Source organism: Erythranthe guttata, chromosome 5, assembly GCF_056151865.1.
Source record: "Erythranthe guttata isolate IM_541 chromosome 5, IM_541, whole genome shotgun sequence".
Classification (NCBI taxonomy): Eukaryota; Viridiplantae; Streptophyta; class Magnoliopsida; order Lamiales; family Phrymaceae; genus Erythranthe; species Erythranthe guttata.
The window spans coordinates 14,583,991-14,602,118 of NC_142537.1; the positions used below are offsets into that span (position 1 = coordinate 14,583,991).

General features: G+C 37.3%; 1 protein-coding gene and 1 pseudogene across 1 annotated transcript; both read left to right on the forward strand.

The window, feature by feature from the left end:
- Positions 1-1,471: 1,471 nt before the first annotated feature.
- On the forward strand, positions 1,472-3,689 carry LOC105966743 (subtilisin-like protease pseudogene; annotated as a pseudogene).
- Positions 3,690-7,907: 4,218 nt separating this feature from the next.
- Positions 7,908-10,499, forward strand: LOC105967737 (subtilisin-like protease). The gene has a single exon (XM_088817737.1). It carries the CDS (start codon positions 8,044-8,046, stop codon positions 10,282-10,284), a length of 2,241 nt encoding a protein of 746 aa, XP_088673863.1. The 5' UTR covers positions 7,908-8,043; the 3' UTR covers positions 10,285-10,499.
- The last annotated feature ends 7,629 nt before the right edge of the window (positions 10,500-18,128 follow it).

The window sequence follows — 18,128 nt, forward strand, 5'->3', positions numbered from 1 at the left end:
AATAATATAATAGAGCATTCAAAACTCTTCATGTATCACATAAACATTTAAGTAACTTAATCAGATAACCAACGAAAACTAAAAAGGACCATGCTTCTTTATCACTCTTAAAAAAAATGATACGTGTAATATCAAAATGACATTTTGACATGCGTGTTATTTAACAAATTTATTTCTAAAAGAAATGGTAAGAAAATCAAAAAAACATCAGGAGGTCATAATATGCAGTTAATTACACCTTAATCAACACATTACTAATTCTTTACTCGTGTATTAATTACTTAAAAGACAAACGGCACAAAGTAATTTTTTTTGTTTTTAGAAAATGAAGGTTGAACAAGTAGTACTAATTTCACAAATCAGTAGATTATTTTTGAAAAAACGACAATTTAATCATATCCCCCAAATTTGGTCAAACTATTTTTTTTATGATAAGTTAATCCGTACTCATTATACTTCTTAAAACAAATTATGAAACAGTCAGAAACATGTAGGAATTAAAATATGCAAAAGTGTTCCAGCATAAGAAATTATACAACCACCAAATAATTCACGCAAATGGTTGTACTTCAAACCTTTGCATATTCTACTTTTAATATGACACACGAATCATCAACACTATTAACATGCAATAATATAATCGTGAGTACTATTCTTATCATGCAATTATTCTTCACACAACTATCACAAACTTATTATTGTATTGCAAGATATCATAATTAATTTGGAAATGAAGAACGTACCAGATTTGATGAATTTCTATTACGAATTCTTTCGATACCTCAAAACGCGCACAATTTGGCAGCTGCAGAAGTGCTCAATATTTGGAGCATATCTCTCTCGTTTGATGTCTGATTTCAGTGATTCAAGATGTTTCGGACAGCCAACAGAAATTCCTACAACTTTGTGTTTTACGCATTCTCAAATTATGACGGTATAAGGTCGGGAATTTGACTCAAAGTCTGCACTCGTGAATTGTACGAAAATTCACCTACACCAAAAATAAGATCGTTAAATTTTCGTCAAATTAAAATAACAATAAAATAAAATTTATCATCTCCCTTTTTATCATCAAGAGCCTATTTTGGATCATCGTCAAAGCTCATCTTCATGGGATTGAGTTCGTCTTAAATTGTTGGAACCACGACTACAATTTGACGATTGATCACGAAACTTTGTAGATGAGGCTTGGACTCCATTTGTTCTCTAATTTTATAGGTAATAAGTTGCTGCAATAAAAAACCACGATAATATGGAGATAGGCAAGGTGAGGCGCGGACTAGGTCGCTCTCTTAAGACGAATTTCACGACCCCTTCTCTAATGAGGTGCAAAAAGGTTCCGATTGTGTCGCCTATGGGATACAACAGCCCAGCCTATCTCTCCGCTGTAACTTCACCGAAATTGCACGTTCGAGTGAAGTAGAAGCTTACACCCGACACACAACAAGAGCTCAAAGTAGTATAGAATGTTGATTTACCACATAGCCAAATCTTATCTGATCAATCCCAAGATTACTTAGAAACCTGGTACAATTCATTCTTGCCGACAACTTTAGCTTCCGAAACCGATCAAACACCACGAATGGTCTATTCCTACCGCAGTGTCTTCTCCGGTTTCGCAGCCAAATTAAGACCCGAGGAAGCGAGAGCAATGCATAATAAAAACGGGTTCATATCCGCAAGGCCACAAGAAATATTTCCATTACACACGACACACACACCTAATTTCCTCGGGCTACACCAAAATACAGGATTTTGGAACGATTCCAACTACGGCAGAGGTGTCATTATCGGCGTTTTGGACACTGGAATATTCCCCGACCATCCTTCGTTCGGCGACGAGGGGGTCCCGCCCCCTCCTGCGAAATGGAAAGGGGTGTGTCAATTCAACTTCACCGGCGCCTGCAACAACAAGCTCATTGGAGCAAGGCATTTCCGGAACGGCGACGGGACCCCCCTTGATTCCAACGGCCACGGGACCCACACCGCCGGCACCGCTGCCGGCAACTTTGTTGAAGGCGCCAATATTTTCGGCATGGCCAACGGCACTGCTGCCGGCATAGCCCCCCTGGCCCACATAGCCGCCTACAAAGTCTGCTCCTCCTCCGGCTGCTCGGAGAGTGACATACTGGCGGCGATGGACATTGCCATCGAGGACGGTGTGGACGTGCTCTCCGTCTCGCTAGGCGGGCCGTCCAGGCCGTTCCACAACGACAACATCGCCGTCGGCGCGTTCGCCGCGACTGAGCGCGGCATCTTGGTGAGCATCTCCGCAGGGAACAACGGCCCCGCCAACGCCACACTGTCGAACGAGGCCCCGTGGATGCTCACCGTCGGCGCCAGCACGACCGACCGGAAACTAACGGCCACAGCCGTGCTGGGAAATGCACTAGAGCTCGCCGGGGAATCGGCTTTCCAGCCGAAGCATTTTCCGGTGACGCAGCTTCCTCTAGTTTTCCCTGGATCGAATACGAGTGACTTCGACTCACGCCATTGCGGTGAGAGCTCATTGATTAACACGGGTGTGAAAGGAAAAATCGTAATATGTGAAGTGGGCGGGGGGACTACTTCCCGCCGGAAAGGACAGGCGGTAAAAGACGCCGGTGGGGCCGGCATGATTATTGTCAACACGAGGCGATATGGCTACAACACATTAGTAGATGCTCATGTTCTGCCCGCCACAAATATCAACTATGAGGATGGAATCAAATTATTGGCTTACTTAAACTCGTCTTCTTCTCCAACGGCGTCGATTGTGTTCAAAGGAACAATAATTGGGGACAATACATCTCCGATGGTGGCTTGGTTTTCGTCCAGAGGCCCCAGCACATCAAGCCCCGGAATTCTCAAGCCCGACATCTTAGGCCCCGGTGTCAACATTCTAGCTGCCTGGCATAATTCCGTCGAAAACAACACAAACACGAAAAGCAACTTCAACGTGATTTCGGGTACGTCAATGTCGTGCCCGCATCTCAGTGGGGTTGCAGCACTGCTCAAAAGCGCGCATCCTGATTGGTCGCCAGCAGCAATAAAGTCTGCAATCATGACCACAGCCGACCAGACGAATCTCGGAAACCAACCGATTCTCGATCAGAGTCTTCTCGCGGCCGATGTATACTCGACCGGTGCGGGACATGTGAATCCTGCCAGAGCGAACGATCCAGGGCTCGTGTACGATATCGAACCTCAAGATTACGTGCATTACCTGTGCGGTTTAAATTACACGCATCGAGAAATTTTCATCATTCTACAGCGTAAGGTGAATTGCTCGACCGAATCGAGAATCTCGGAGGGGCAACTTAACTACCCCTCCTTTTCGGTTAGGTCTAATGAATCAGCTGATCAGACGTACACGAGGACGGTGACTAATGTTGGGGAGGCTAATTCGAGTTACATTGTTGAGGTTGTCGCACCGCAAGGCATCGACATGATTGTCGAGCCCCGGACACTTCATTTCTCTAAATTGAACCAGAAATTGACGTACAAAATTACGTTTAGAAGATCAGCAAATAATGGCAACACCTCTGTTTCTCATAGATATGTTTTATGGAAATCGGCTAAGAATTCGGTTAGGAGTCCAATTGCTGTTTCTTAGTCGGATATTTAAGGTAATATTGGGGCTGAAATAGTAATGATTGTAATAATCGCATATCTTGGATTTTATACTTGTGTTTGTAGGGAGAGTTTGGAGTTAAAGATTTGGAATTCATATTATCAAATTCTACAATATATTTCAAATCTTAATTCTTACTTTGATAAGTCGTTTAGTTATTGGCAAATTACAAATAAGCCCATCATATGATACTTATTCATAATGGTTAATGGTAAAAAAATTCATGACAAGAGCACTTAATTAAAAAAAAAAATATATTCAACTTTTTTGTGTTCCAAATATTTTCCAGTCCATTCAAAATTATTTGTAAATAAGGAAAACCCTTTTATATATACCAAAATTACCCTCAATTCTTTGAAACTCAACTCAACTCCAATTTCATGATTTACACCCTTATTTTTGAGAGAGTTTTATCCATTTTTTTACTCCAATTTCACTAATTAACCAATTTTAACCCCGATTTTGACCCGCCACCACCGGAGACAGTTATTTAACTGTTAATTGAGCTTTATTTTTTTTCTTAAAAAGAAAATTATTTTAATTAATATTACTGTCTTGGTTGCTAAATCACTGTATTTCACAGTAATTTAATTATTAATTGACTTTTTTTTTAATTTTGTTTTTTCTTAAAAAATGGATAATTAGTGAAAACCCCCAACTCATTTACTTATACTAAGGTGAATATAACCTCCTTTTCATTATTAGTGAGAACCCCCACCTTATATTAAATATTTTTTTTAATTAATATTGTTTTTGCCATGACTAATATACCTAATTTGCCCTTCTATGTTATATCTAAAATAACCAAACCTATTTCTTTTATTCTCCTCTCTCTTTTCTCCCTACATACCGCCGCCTCCAACCCTCTTCCATCCCTGCGCCGCCGTCGTTACTCTCTTCTCCCAACGGCGTTCTCCCTCCACCGCCGCGAAAAGAAGGCGGTCTTCACCCCTAGAATTCTCTCGTCAAGGACGGCGGTTAGGGTTTTCGTTAGGGAGAATGACGAGACTATGCAGCGGCGCAAAGGTTGATATTGCGTCTGAGATTTCAATAGAGACCACCGCCAACATTGTTTCATTATTGTTGTTGTTCTTCTTTTCTGATTTCTTTTTGGAACCCAATTCTCGAATTCAATTTTCTTAATTGGAGTTTTTGGTTGAATTCTTATATTGAAGGCTAATTTTGTATTCAGCAATAGTATAATGGATGTTTGTTTTTATTGAAATTGTGTTGGTGTTATTTACAGATATATAGATGTTTTCGTACAACAATATAGTTGTTTTTATTACTTTTTAGTTGATTGTAATAAATAGTTGATTTAACAAATAGTTAATTTTGATAAATGAGAGTTGTTGGAGATATATAATTGCTTTAACTTTTAACCATAATTGTTTTAATAACAGTTGTTTTAATAATAGTTATTTTATTAAAATATAGTTGTTTTAACTGAAAACAAAAAAGTATAGTAAAAAATTATTTTTAAAAAATATAATAAAAAGTAAAAAGAAAATACTTTTTTGATATTTTTTTAAATAAGTAATCAATAAAAAAACGAAAATTAAAATTAAAATTTAAAAAATAAAAACTGCATCTAAGTAGTGTAGTAGTGAATAGAGGAAGGGTAAATTTGAGAATAAAAAATGATGAGTCTCTCACTAATAAAGGAAAATGAGTTCGACCTATCCTCGTTAAAATAATGCTAGAGGGGATTCTCACTAATAGTCCCTACAAAAAATATTTTAACTAATATTAATGTCTTGGCTGCTAAAAGACTGTAACAGTAATTTAAGTAATTTAATTGTATGAGACAGTAATATTACTCTCCGAGACAGTAATTTTACTATATTAATTAATTTTATCGTCTTGGCCTGCCATTTTGTTGTCTTCGACGGTAATATTACTGTCTCATGCAATGATATTACTGTTTGGGACAGTAATATTTGTAATATTATTGTTCGGAAAAATAATATTCATAATATTACTGTCCTAAACAATAATACAGTCTGAGACAATAATATAGCAGCCAAGACATTAATATTAATAAAATATTTTTTTCTAAAAAAAAATAAAAAAAAAATCAACGGCGGTTCACTGGCCGGAAAAAAATTTCAGAAAGGAAAAAAAAATTCAAAAACAAAAAAGAAATACAATTCGGAGAACCGCCCGATCAACGGCAAAATATGGCTGGAAAAAAAAAAGTCAATGCCGGAGACCAGCGGTCAACGCCGGCGACCGGCGGTCTCCGGTGGTGGCGGGTCAAAATTGGGGTCAAAATTGAAATTAGGGTTAAAATTGGTTAATTGATGAAATTGAGCTAATTGAGGTGTAAATAATGAAGTTGGAGTTAAATTGGGTTATAATGAATTGGGGGTAATTTTGGTATATATAAAAGGATTTTCCTTATTTGCAAATAAGTTTTAATGGGCTGGATTTATTTGAAAGACAAAAAAATTGGATGTCCCTCTTTTAATTAAGTGCCTTTGTCATGGGCCATATTAATATTAGGGCTAAATACAGTTTGCACCCCTGTACTATTACCACTGTCGCATTTACCCCCCTGTACTATGAAATGCGACAAAACGCCCCCTCACCTTAACGGTCAACTCTCACATATCTAACGGTGTTAGTTTCTGCTGTGTAATTATATTTTTACCCTTTCTTTTATTTGATAGAATTAGCCATTTTTATACTTTGTAATTTGGGACAAAAATATCAAACACTTTCAGCAAAAATATCCGACACGGATTATTGACAGTCCAAGATGTTCGAACTGCGACGCTCCGATTGCATCGACAAGTGGTTTCTGAAAAATATGACTTGTAGTGTTTGGACCTAAAACACGAATTTGAGAATTTGAACTGCCGGAAGACATTTTTAAACTGATTAATTATGAATTTAAAAAAAAATAAAAAATTCTAGAATATAATTTTTTTTCAGAAATTTGGGGTAAAAAAAAAAGGGCAAAATACAGTTTGCACCCCTGTACTATCACCACTGTCGCATTTACCCCCTGTACTATGAAATGCGACAAAACACCCCCTGCCGTCCATCTCCGTTACAAAATCCGTCCCTTTCAAATGTTGACTGGCTATTGAACTAGCCGTTGGAAAAATTCTGAGCAATACACCCCTCTAATTGTGTATAAAAGGGGTGCATCATTCTTCACTCATTTGTACTCAATTCTTTTCCAATTTCTTCCTAATTTTCATTTCCAGCCCCTTTTTTTCACCCCAAATTTCTGAAAAAAATTTATATTCAAGAAATTATTTTTAATTTTTTTTAAATTCATAATTAATCGGTTTAAAAATGTCTTCCGAAAGTTCAAATTCTCAAAATTCGTGTTTTAGGTCCAAATCATCAACAGTGTCAAAACTAGCAAAAGTACCAATTTCTAATGCCAAATCATCCCAAATCAAAAGTATGAATTTTGAGCATTTGAACTTCCGGGAGACATTTTTAAACCGATTAATTATGAATTTTAAAAAAAATTAAAAATAATTTCTTGAATATAATTTTTTTCAGAAATTTGGGGTAAAAAAAGGGGTTGTAAATGAAAATTAGGAAAAAAAATGGAAAGGAATTGAGTACAAATGAGTGAAGAATGATGCACCCCTTTTATACACAATTAGAGGGGTGTATTGGTCATAATTTTTCCAAGGGCTAGTTCAATAGCCAATCAACATTTGAAAGGGACGGATTTTGTAACGGAGATGGACTGCAGGGGGTGTTTTGTCGCATTTCATAGTACATGGGGGTAAATGCGACAGTGGTGATAGTACAGGGGTGCAAACTGTATTTTGCCCAAAAAAAAAGGGCTTAAAATGAAAATTAGGAAGAAATGGGAAAGGAATTGAGTACAAATGAGTGAAGAATGATGCACCCCTTTGGTAGACAATTAGAGGGGTGTTTTGGTCAGAATTTTTCCAACGACTACTTCAACAGTCAGTCAACATTTGAAAGGGACGGCTTTTGTAACGGATATGGACGGCAGGGGGCGTTTTGTCGCATTTCATAGTACAGGGGGGTAAATGCGACAGTGGTGATAGTACAGGGGTGCAAACTGTATTTAGCCCTTAATATTATAAAAACATTTTTGCGAAAGGGGTTTTTGAAATATTTTCAATAACTAAAATTGTAAGAAAATTTGAATTTCTTGGTACTATTATACTTCTACTTCCAGTCCAAAAATATTCAGAAACAAATTTAAAATCTGACATCAAAATAAATAATTACTATAAAATTAAAAAAATTCAGATTATGAACGAATACAAAAATCACATTCGAATATGAGATATCCACCCTACCATTAATCTTGCAAGATAGCCTTTTTTCAGCATTTTAGATTAATAATCTCACAACTATATATATACACACACCACAATCAGTCGTTCATAAGATATCCTAGTTTCTTCTTATCATAACTAACAAACATGAATTACATAGTCCCATTTCTTAGTTTGTTCTTTGTCTTCATTATCCAGTTATCTTCAGCAACTGCAAATGGTTTCTGCTTACAAACTTACATTGTTCATGTTGATTTACCAGATAGCCAAATGTTATCTGATCAATTAGAAACATGGTACAGTTTGTTCTTGCCGACAACTTTAGCTTCCGAAACCGATCAAACACCACGAATTGTATATTCCTACCGCAATGTTTTCTCCGGTTTCGCAGCCAAATTTACACCCGACGAAGCGAAAGCAATGGAAAAGAAGGCAGGATTCATATCGGCGAAGCCAGAACGAATATTGCCATTGCACACCACTCACAGTCCTAATTTCCTCGGACTACACGAAAACACGGGACTTTGGAAAGACACCAACTACGGCAGAGGCGTAATTATCGGAGTTCTAGACACCGGAATATTCCCCGACCATCCTTCCTTCAGCGATGAGGGGGTCCCGCCCCCTCCCCCGAAATGGAAAGGGGCGTGCGAGTTCAACTCCACCAGGGGCGCGTGCAACAACAAGCTTATCGGAGCAAGGCATTTTAGAGCGGCCGGCGGTGGGACCCCACTCGATCACCAGGGCCACGGGACCCACACGGCCGGTACCGCCGCCGGAAACTTTGTCGGCGGTGCCAGTGTGTTAGGCAACGCCAACGGCACAGCCGCCGGCATGGCGCCTCTGGCTCACTTGGCCATTTACAAAGTCTGCTCCTCCTCCTCAGATGGCTGCTCCGAGAGCGACATACTGGCGGCGATGGATGCGGTGATTGACGATGGCGTGGACGTAATTTCGATCTCTTCCGGCGGACGTTCCACGCGCTTTTACGAGGATAACCTCGCGCTCGGCGCGTTCAGCGCGGTGCAGAGGGGTATTTCGGTCATTTGCTCTGCCGGGAACGACGGCCCTGCTCATACCACTTTAGTGAACGGAGCCCCGTGGATTCTAACAGTCGGCGCCAGCACAACAGACAGGAGCCTGAGGGGAACAGCTGTGTTAGGGAACAATGTAGAATTTAACGGCGAATCGGTGTTTCCGCTCGATTCTCCGCCTCTGCCGCCACAACTACCTCTGCTTTACCCCGGAATGAACGGCGTTTTGGCTGCTAGTCTCTGCGATGCAGAGTCGCTAAACGACACGAGTATTGTCAAAGGAAAGATTGTTTTGTGTCGTATCGAGTCGACAAGAAGTAGACGAACTGAACAGGGTCAACGGGTGAAAGATGCCGGTGGGACCGCCATGATTCTGATGAACATGGACTATCAGGGATTCACCACATCCACGGACGTTTACGCCATTCCGGCAACAAATGTGAACTACGAAGATGGATTAACGATCTTGTCGTATTTGAATTCGACATCTACTCCAACAGCAACAATCGAGTTCAAAGGAACAATAACCGGCGATAGAAAATCTCCGACGGTGGCTGACTTTTCTGCCAGGGGACCGAATTACGAAAGCCAGGGAATCCTAAAGCCGGATGTCGTAGGCCCGGGAGTTAACATTCTTGCAGCTTGGCCGAATCTTGTCGCAAATAATAACACGAGAAGTAACTATTTCGAAATGATCTCGGGTACTTCGGTGTCGTGCCCTCACCTGAGCGGCGTGGCGGCATTGACCAAGAGCGCACATCCCGATTGGTCGGCCGCCGCCATCAAATCGGCGATCATGACTTCTGCTGACGTCATGGATCGCGAGAACCACCCGATAATGGACGAAGAGCATCTCCCGGCCGATGTTTTCGCTGTCGGTGCGGGGCATGTCAACCCTGCACGGGCGAGCGATCCGGGGCTTAATTACGATATCGCCCCTGACGACTATATCCCTTACTTGTGCGGCTTGAATTACACGAGTAGGGAGGTGAGCAGGATCTTGCTACGTAGAGCTCATTGCTCGGCGGTGCCGATAATTCACGAAGGGCAGCTGAATTATCCTTCGTTTGCAATTCGGTTAGGTTCGCCTAATCAGACGTTTACGAGGACGGTTACTAATGTTGGAGTGGCTGTTTCGAGTTACAACGTTGAGGTTGTTGCGCCACATGGCATTAGCGTGGTTGTGACGCCCGAGACACTTAATTTCACTCGGCTGAACGAGAAATCGACATACGAAGTTAGTTTTCGGGGATCGGAATATGTCGGCGACACGTTTGATTCTCGTCAGGGGTATATTCTCTGGAAATCGGCTAAGCATTCGGTTCGGATCCCAATTGCTGCTTTCCATCTTTGAGGGAGAGAGGTATTTGAGAAGTATTGATAATACTATTTGTTGGATGATATTTCAAGTCAAGGCATCTTGGAATAAAATCTGATTATATAGATAGTTAGACCAAAGTATTAACTTTCTGTTTTATTAAAGGGTCAATTTGATATCCTCAGTTCCTCAATGTCTAATAAACTAGGAATAAACTCAAATATAAATCATCCTTGTGGATACCTTCTGAAGAAACGAAAGTAATATACTGTTCTTAAATGCAATTTTTGTCAAAACTGCATTTAGTATTTCTGGTCATGCGTTTAGTATTTATGATCATGTATTTAACATTTTCGCTGATTTGTTTATTTATTTTTAAATTATTTTTAATTCGATATGTTTCATGTACTAAAAATGAGAATAACTATATGTAGCTGTAGTAAACTATAGTCATTCGTAGTGATGTTATTTCTTTTGACCCCAAATTTTTAATCGACCAATTATGTATACACAAGAATGTTGGATTATACAAAAGATATTGATAAACACCAACAACAAAAATTCACAATTTCAATATTTATATTATAAATCAACTCATATCCAATAAATACAAATCGAGATACACAAATACATGCATATGTTAGTACATGTTACTATATGTAATTGGTAATTCATAGTAATGTGTAGATGTATATAATCTGTAGAACATTGTAACTTGAAGCAAATCTAACTTCAACCAAAATTTTTGACACATTCAAAAAGAGGATGGCTTCCATTAAGTTGCAATTGCAAAATCAAAACACAAAAAAATATTTTAGTGCAAATTAACGAAATTGAAGAAACATCAAAACACTACAAAAACGACAAACACAAAGAGAGAGAGAGAGAGAGAGAGAGAGAGAGAGAGAGAGAGAGAGAGAGAGAGGTCATAGCTGCGAAATGCTATGAATTTAGACCAAACCGCCCAAGACTCCTCATCCTAAGTGTCTCCTATCAAAATCCTAGCCGCCGCTAACCACCCAAGGTTCCACGCTTACAATGAAAAAAAATATAGAAATAATTATGTCAATAAACAAATATGAACGAAATCGCCATCAAAATATAGATCTTTGACGAGAGGAATCCAACGGTGGGTAGTGTTAAATTAATTCCGACTGTCGAAACACAAATTACACCTCCAGCAAGACCCACCGTCGTCGAAATACGTGTCAGCTGTAAAACGATTGCAGAAACAGATCCAAATATCCAAACTGTACGTAATCACCACCAAAAGAAAGATCTCGACGAGGTAAATCCAACGGTAGTTAATCCAACGACTCAGACCACCAGAGAGTGAATCATGACTCCGGGAAGCAACATCGCCTGTTGGAAACCTATGAAGGCGAAAAATTTGATTTGAGAGTGAGAGAGGAAGAGAGAGACGGTTGTAAGTTGACTCGGATTTAAAACATATTTTAAAAGGACATTTTAGGTACTTCAAAGGGGCGAGGGGTATCTCAAATTAATATCAAAATGGAGGAGGTATGCACCAGGATGTAATATCCTTTGTTGTTAGTTCAAATTTTTTTTTCCATATGAGGGGGTCTAGGAGTGATAAACGAGCCTAGTCGACTCGTGAGCTCGATGAGCTGGCTCGAAAAAAGCTCGAACTTGGACTCGAGTTTTTCGAGCTCGAGCCAGTTTTTAGTTGTTCGTGAGCTCAGGAACCGGCTTGCGAGCCTTATTTAATATTTTTATTTTCATTTTTATTTTTATTTTTTATATTTTAATTTTATTTAAATAACGTATAATAATATAAAATATTATAGAAATAAATATAAATATTAAAAGATATATATAATTACAATATATTGTTTATTTTGTTATTTTTTAAAATAATTTTTAATAATAATAATAATAATTAAATAATTATAAAAATATTTATAAAAAAAAAACAACAAAATGAGCTTGGGATCGAGTTCGAGCTCGAGCTCGACAAAATGGCACGAGCTCGAGCTCGAGCCAAAAAAGATCGAACTCGACGAGCTCGAGCTCAGCAAAATAGACTCGAGCTCGGCTCAAGTTTGAACCTGCCAAAAGAGGAGAGCTCGACTCGTTCACACCCCTAAAGAGGTCAATCAAATAATCCATTTATTATGTTATCGAATTCCTCACTAGAGTAATGGACCATAAAATCGGTACCGATTCTATTTTGAACTCTTTAATATATCAAGCTGTTTATATTTATAAATGACTAGTTTATTTTGATGTCGTTATCGTGATTTGAATATTTCGCTAAAATATTTCTACACTGTGATTTTTATTTCGAAACTATAATAACAAATGTTTTATGCTAGTGTAGCATCTAGAATAATTCCTACTTTAAAAAAGTTATTTCAAAATATAAAAAAAATGTTCGACTAAAATTCTTCAAGTAAATTTTCAAAAATTAAAAGTGTTCTAAATATTCAAGTATAGTTTTGAATCGCAAAGTTTTAATTCATTAAGTTTCAAAGAGATCCTTTACAAAATGCTTCCGCTAAATTAAATGAAATTACAATAAACCTGTTTGATTTATTGCAAATTTAAGAGAGGGTGCTACGTAAAATGTTTGAGGATAAATAAATAAATAAATATGTATTGAAAACAGTTATGTTAAAACACCTTTTTATGCCTAGTAACATTTTTTTAAGTGGAAATGAAGTGTACTTGTAATTATGATATAAAGTGAAGAGCACTTTAGACATTTCAGGACGGTTAGAAAGCTAATTGTAATTGAAAGTTAAAAGATGGATTGCAGTGTCCAAAGTATACTACAGGGAATTGAACCGTATATGAAACTAGGCAAAGAAGATTTTCGAGTAAAAATCTCTTAAACTTATGATTATCATACGATCGTTTCAATTTCAAGTATATTCTAAGAATATTAGTCATGTTTCAATTGCATTTTATTTTACATAAAAGAAAATTAATTATATAAATATTATTTATATTAATTTCATTCATAAACACTAACTTAATCAATATTGCACATTGACCCTCAATTTTAATGAATGTCTCACATTAACCGCGTTTTCACATTTTTCTTGATTTTTTTATAAACATTATGTTTTTATTTTTGTCTCAAACGTTGACCATTGGTCTCTAGCATTGAAATTTTTTAAAATTTTCTTGATTTTTTTTCTTTGAATATTTTTCATGCCAGTCTTCAGTAGTTGACTTTTTGTTTATTTTTTTTCTAAATGTTCTTTTATAACTTTTTTTTCGCGGTTATATAACTTGTGTTCACGCCTTCACTGTAATTTTATTGTGTTGACAATATTAACGCTTTGAGTTAATAAAATATTATTGCTTAAGACAGTAATATTCCATTCTAACACAATAATATCAACTACGTGGATCCGTAATCGGCTATGTTATAGTAGTAGTTTAATGTTAATCAACTACGTCTTAGTAGTTAATTAAGGTTTATCGACGATATTTTTAATTCATTATTGGATTTTTGTTTATTGGTTCCTTATTAGGCACATGTAGTTGAACATGAGGACACAATGGTGATACTTTTTTTTCTTATGACATTATCAATCCATCATCCAATTTGTATAAATCGATTACAATATTTGTAATTTTTTTGAAAGAAATAGTGGTTTTCACTATTTTTGCAGTTGTTTTTGTTATTTTTTGCAGTTGATTGTTATTGTTTAGATTCTTCTGCGTAATCATATTTTATTTCATTGACGGGGTTACGCTTGTTTTTGTTATTTCTAGTAGTCCAATTTCATTGCTCAACAACGATTTTTTTAGTCGTTTCCTTAATCGGCCACGCTTAATATCGTAGTCGATTAATATAAATGACAGATAAAAAATATAAAAAAAGTTGACAAAATGAAAAAATTGAAAAAAATAATATTTTCTTAATAAAAATTAAAGTAGTAATAATAATAATAATAATAATAATAATAATAATAATAATAATAATAATAATAATAATAATATTTATTATTATTATTATTATTATTATTATTATTATTATTATTATTATTATTATTATTATTATTATTAAAAAATAATAATAAAAAAATACAAAAAAACCATAATTAATTTTAGAAAAGCAAAAAAAAAAAACGAAATGGGGATAGGAATAGTGGGACGAAGATAGTATAACAGGATAACATGAATTTATCTCAAAATGTGAAAATATGAATGGATTTCGAGTAATATGACCGTGCAAAGAAACAAAGTTTAAATTCAATGAGAGTTGGTTCCTTGTCGGCACCTGGTCCAAATCCGCTTCTCTAACGGGCTGTTAAGTCACCGTGAATTTACATTCTGTTGGAAATCTGCTATGAACGAAAATTTTGCCGAGGCGAGTTGTCTCTGTCCTTAAGACGAAATTTTCCCGCAACGGTGCTAACGGATTAAATGGAAATCGTCTCCCAAGATACAACGGCAAAACTTGGAATAGGAGCACTCCAAATCCCAAGTACGACGAACTGTACTTTGTGTAGAACTTTTCGAGAGAATCTGTAAAGGGAAAGCTTAATATGCAGTAGGCTTGTATTTGGATTGAAGTGAGGAATTCTGAGAATGTAAGTACCTTTTGTTTGAATGGTTGCACCATTTCGATTTGAGCCAATTGGGAGTAGTTGCACCATTTCGAGTTGAGCCTGAATGGTTTGCATTGGTTCGGCCGCACCAATTCAGACCAATCGATATGGGCTTCGAGTAATAAGGGCCGAATGGGTTAAAGCCCATGATCTAATGTTTTTGGCCCAAAAAATTAATGTAGTGATTTGGGCCCGAGCCCAAATCCAAATCCAAATCCGATCCGTCCGAACGAGCGAGCCGAGCCGGCGGGCGGCGGCGGCGCGCGGGCACGATTTGAAACGCATAACATATAGGCCTTTCTCCCAAACAAAGTTGAATGCCCAAAGGGCGTGACCCTTTGTCCCAATATTTTGATATAAATACAGCTCAGTACTTCTCTACTTTTCCAATGTGGGATAACTTAAAATCCCACTTTCCTTATAGTTGGACTAGTAATTTTTCATTCACCACAAAATTGGTTCTAATCCAAAATTCATTTATATACTCAATTAGACCGTATAATAACATTGATAAAAAATTGTTAATGACTCAACTTTTAACCAATTTTCCCAACAATCCCCCACATGAATGAAAACGAGGGCGTCGATTCTCTCTAGAGTTCCCACGAATAGTATTGCATCGGGATAGGTAGCATATAGCTTTGAACCTTCCGTAGTGGAGTTACATCGGATTTACTAGGCTGAGTAGTGAACTCGATGTCTTGAACTGTCAGCCGTTCGTGTAAACCAAGACAATGCAACCCACACAATACTATTCTCACATTTCCTTAGTTCTCATGATTGTGTCCGTTTTGGCCATGGACACACATCTTGGATTCATAAGTGTTTGTCAAGTTTTGAAGCGGCCCTCACTTCATACACTTACATAGGTGATCTCCTATTAAAGGTATCCTGCCAATACCTCACCTTTTGTTATAAGGTTTTGGAATCATTAAAAGCGTTAGCTTATCCTTTACCCTTTCTGCACCCTTTCTGCAGGTAGCACTATTATCTTTCGCGGGAATGAGTTAGGAATGAGTTCCTTAGTGCTCAACTGAACTTTCTTAGCTTAGTTGTCCCTTTTGAACCAGTTCTTGGGATCTCCAGTCAGCATGGTTGGGTTACCACCAAGATTGTCCTTAATTTATGGGTTTTAATCCCATTCCCCTAGATAGGCATTGTAGTTGATCTCTTGGTAAACCTTTAGTCAACGCATCCGCTAAGTTATCCTTAGACTTTACATAGTCTATAGAAATTATTCCATTTGAGATCAATTGCCTTATGGTATTATGTCGGCGACGAATGTGTCTAGACTTACCATTATACATGCTGCTTTGTGCCCTTCCAATTGCTGATTGACTATCATAATGAATCAATATTGCCGGCACTGGTTTATTCCAACACGGAATATCTTCTAGGAAATTACGAAGCCATTCCGCTTCTTCTCCAGTTTTATCTAAAGCTATGAACTCCGATTCTATTGTGGATCGAGCTATACATGTTTGCTTTGTAGATTTCCATGACACAGCAGCTCCACCTATAGTGAAAACATATCCACTTGTGGATTTAGAACCTTTGGTATCGGATATCCAATTCGCATCACTGTATCCTTCTAGTACAGATGGATATCTTGTAAAATGCAAACCAAAATCTAGAGTATGTTTCAAATATCTAAGTACTCTAGTTAATGCATTTCAATGGTCATTTCCGGGATTGCTTGTAAATCTACTTAATTTACTAACCGAATGAGCAATATCCGAACGAGTGCAGTTCATGACGTACATTAGACTGCCTATGATTTGAGAATATTTCAATTGATCCACTGGTTCTCCACGATTTTTGGCTAAGTGAATTTTCAAATCGATTGGGGTCGTAGCAGGTGGACTATCAAACATTTTAAATTTTCGTAGTATTTTCTCAATATAATGCGATTGAGTAAGAACCAGTCCATTGTCATTTTTGATGATTTTTACTCCAAAAATTACATCGGCTAAATCCATATCTTTCATGTCAAAATGTGTTGATAACATTTTCTTAGTTTTCACGATTATCTCGTGATTACTACCCATAATTAACATGTCATCCATGTAGAGACATATAATCACAAATTCATTTGGTGTGTTTTTAATGTATACACATTTATCACACTCGTTTATTTTAAACCCATTTGATAGTATTGTTCAATCAAATTTTTCATGCCATTGCTTGGGAGCTTGTTTTAGTCCATAAAGAGACTTCACAAGTTTACATACTTTGGACTCTTGTCCATGAGCAACAAACCCTTCGGGTTGTTCCATGTATATTTCTTCTTCTAATTCACCATTTAAAAATGCTGTCTTTACGTCCATTTGGTGAACTTCTAGATTGTGCAAAGCAGCAATTGCTAGAAGTACTCTAATTGAAGTGATTCTCGTTACGGGCGAATAAGTATCAAAGAAATCTAGACCTTCCTTTTGTCTAAATCATTTGACTACTAATCTTGCCTTGTATTTATCAATCGAGCCATCGGCTTTATACTTTCTTTTGAGAATCCATTTACAGCCCAACGGTTTATTTCCTGGGGGTAAATCAACCAATACCCACGTATGATTTTGCATAATCGAATCAATTTCACTATTGATTGATTCTTTCCAAAGCGGCGCTTCGGGAGTGGATAAGGCCTCTTTTATGGTCCTTAGATCATTTTCCAAAGTATATGTTAGGAATTCCGGTCCAAAGGACTTAGCGATTTTTGCCCTAGTACTTCGTCTAGGTTCTTCATCACTTTGAAACCCATCATTAGCAGTTTCATATGTTCTTTTGTGAGAACCCGTTGCTGATTTTTCTTTATAGGGAAATCTATCCTCAAAAAATTCAACATTTCTTGATTCAATGATAGTGCCTTCATTCATATCATGAACATCAGACTTGTGTATTAAACATCGATATGCACTACTGTTGTTTGCGTAGCCAATAAAAATGCAATCAACAGTTTTAGGCCCAATTTTTATTTGTTTTGGTTTGGGTACTTGTACTTTGACCAAACACCCCCACACTTTTAAATATTTGTAGGACGGCTTGTGACCTTTCCATAATTCATAAGGAGTTTCTTTCTTTTCTCGGTGCGGAATCTTATTAAGAATATGATTTGCCGAGAGGAGTGCTCCCCCCCACAAATTCTGAGGTGAACCCGAATTTATCAACATTGCATTCATCATTTCTTTAAGAGTCCGATTTTTGCGTTCAGCAACACCATTTGATTGGGAAGAGTAAGGTGCCGTAGTTTGATGAATAATGCCGGTTTGAGAACAAAAATCATCAAATGGAGCACCATAT

Coding starts and splice junctions, on each gene's coding strand:
- LOC105967737 (XM_088817737.1), top strand. CDS start 8,044: ATGAATTACATAGTCCCATTTCTTAGTTTGTTCTTTGTCTTCATTATC.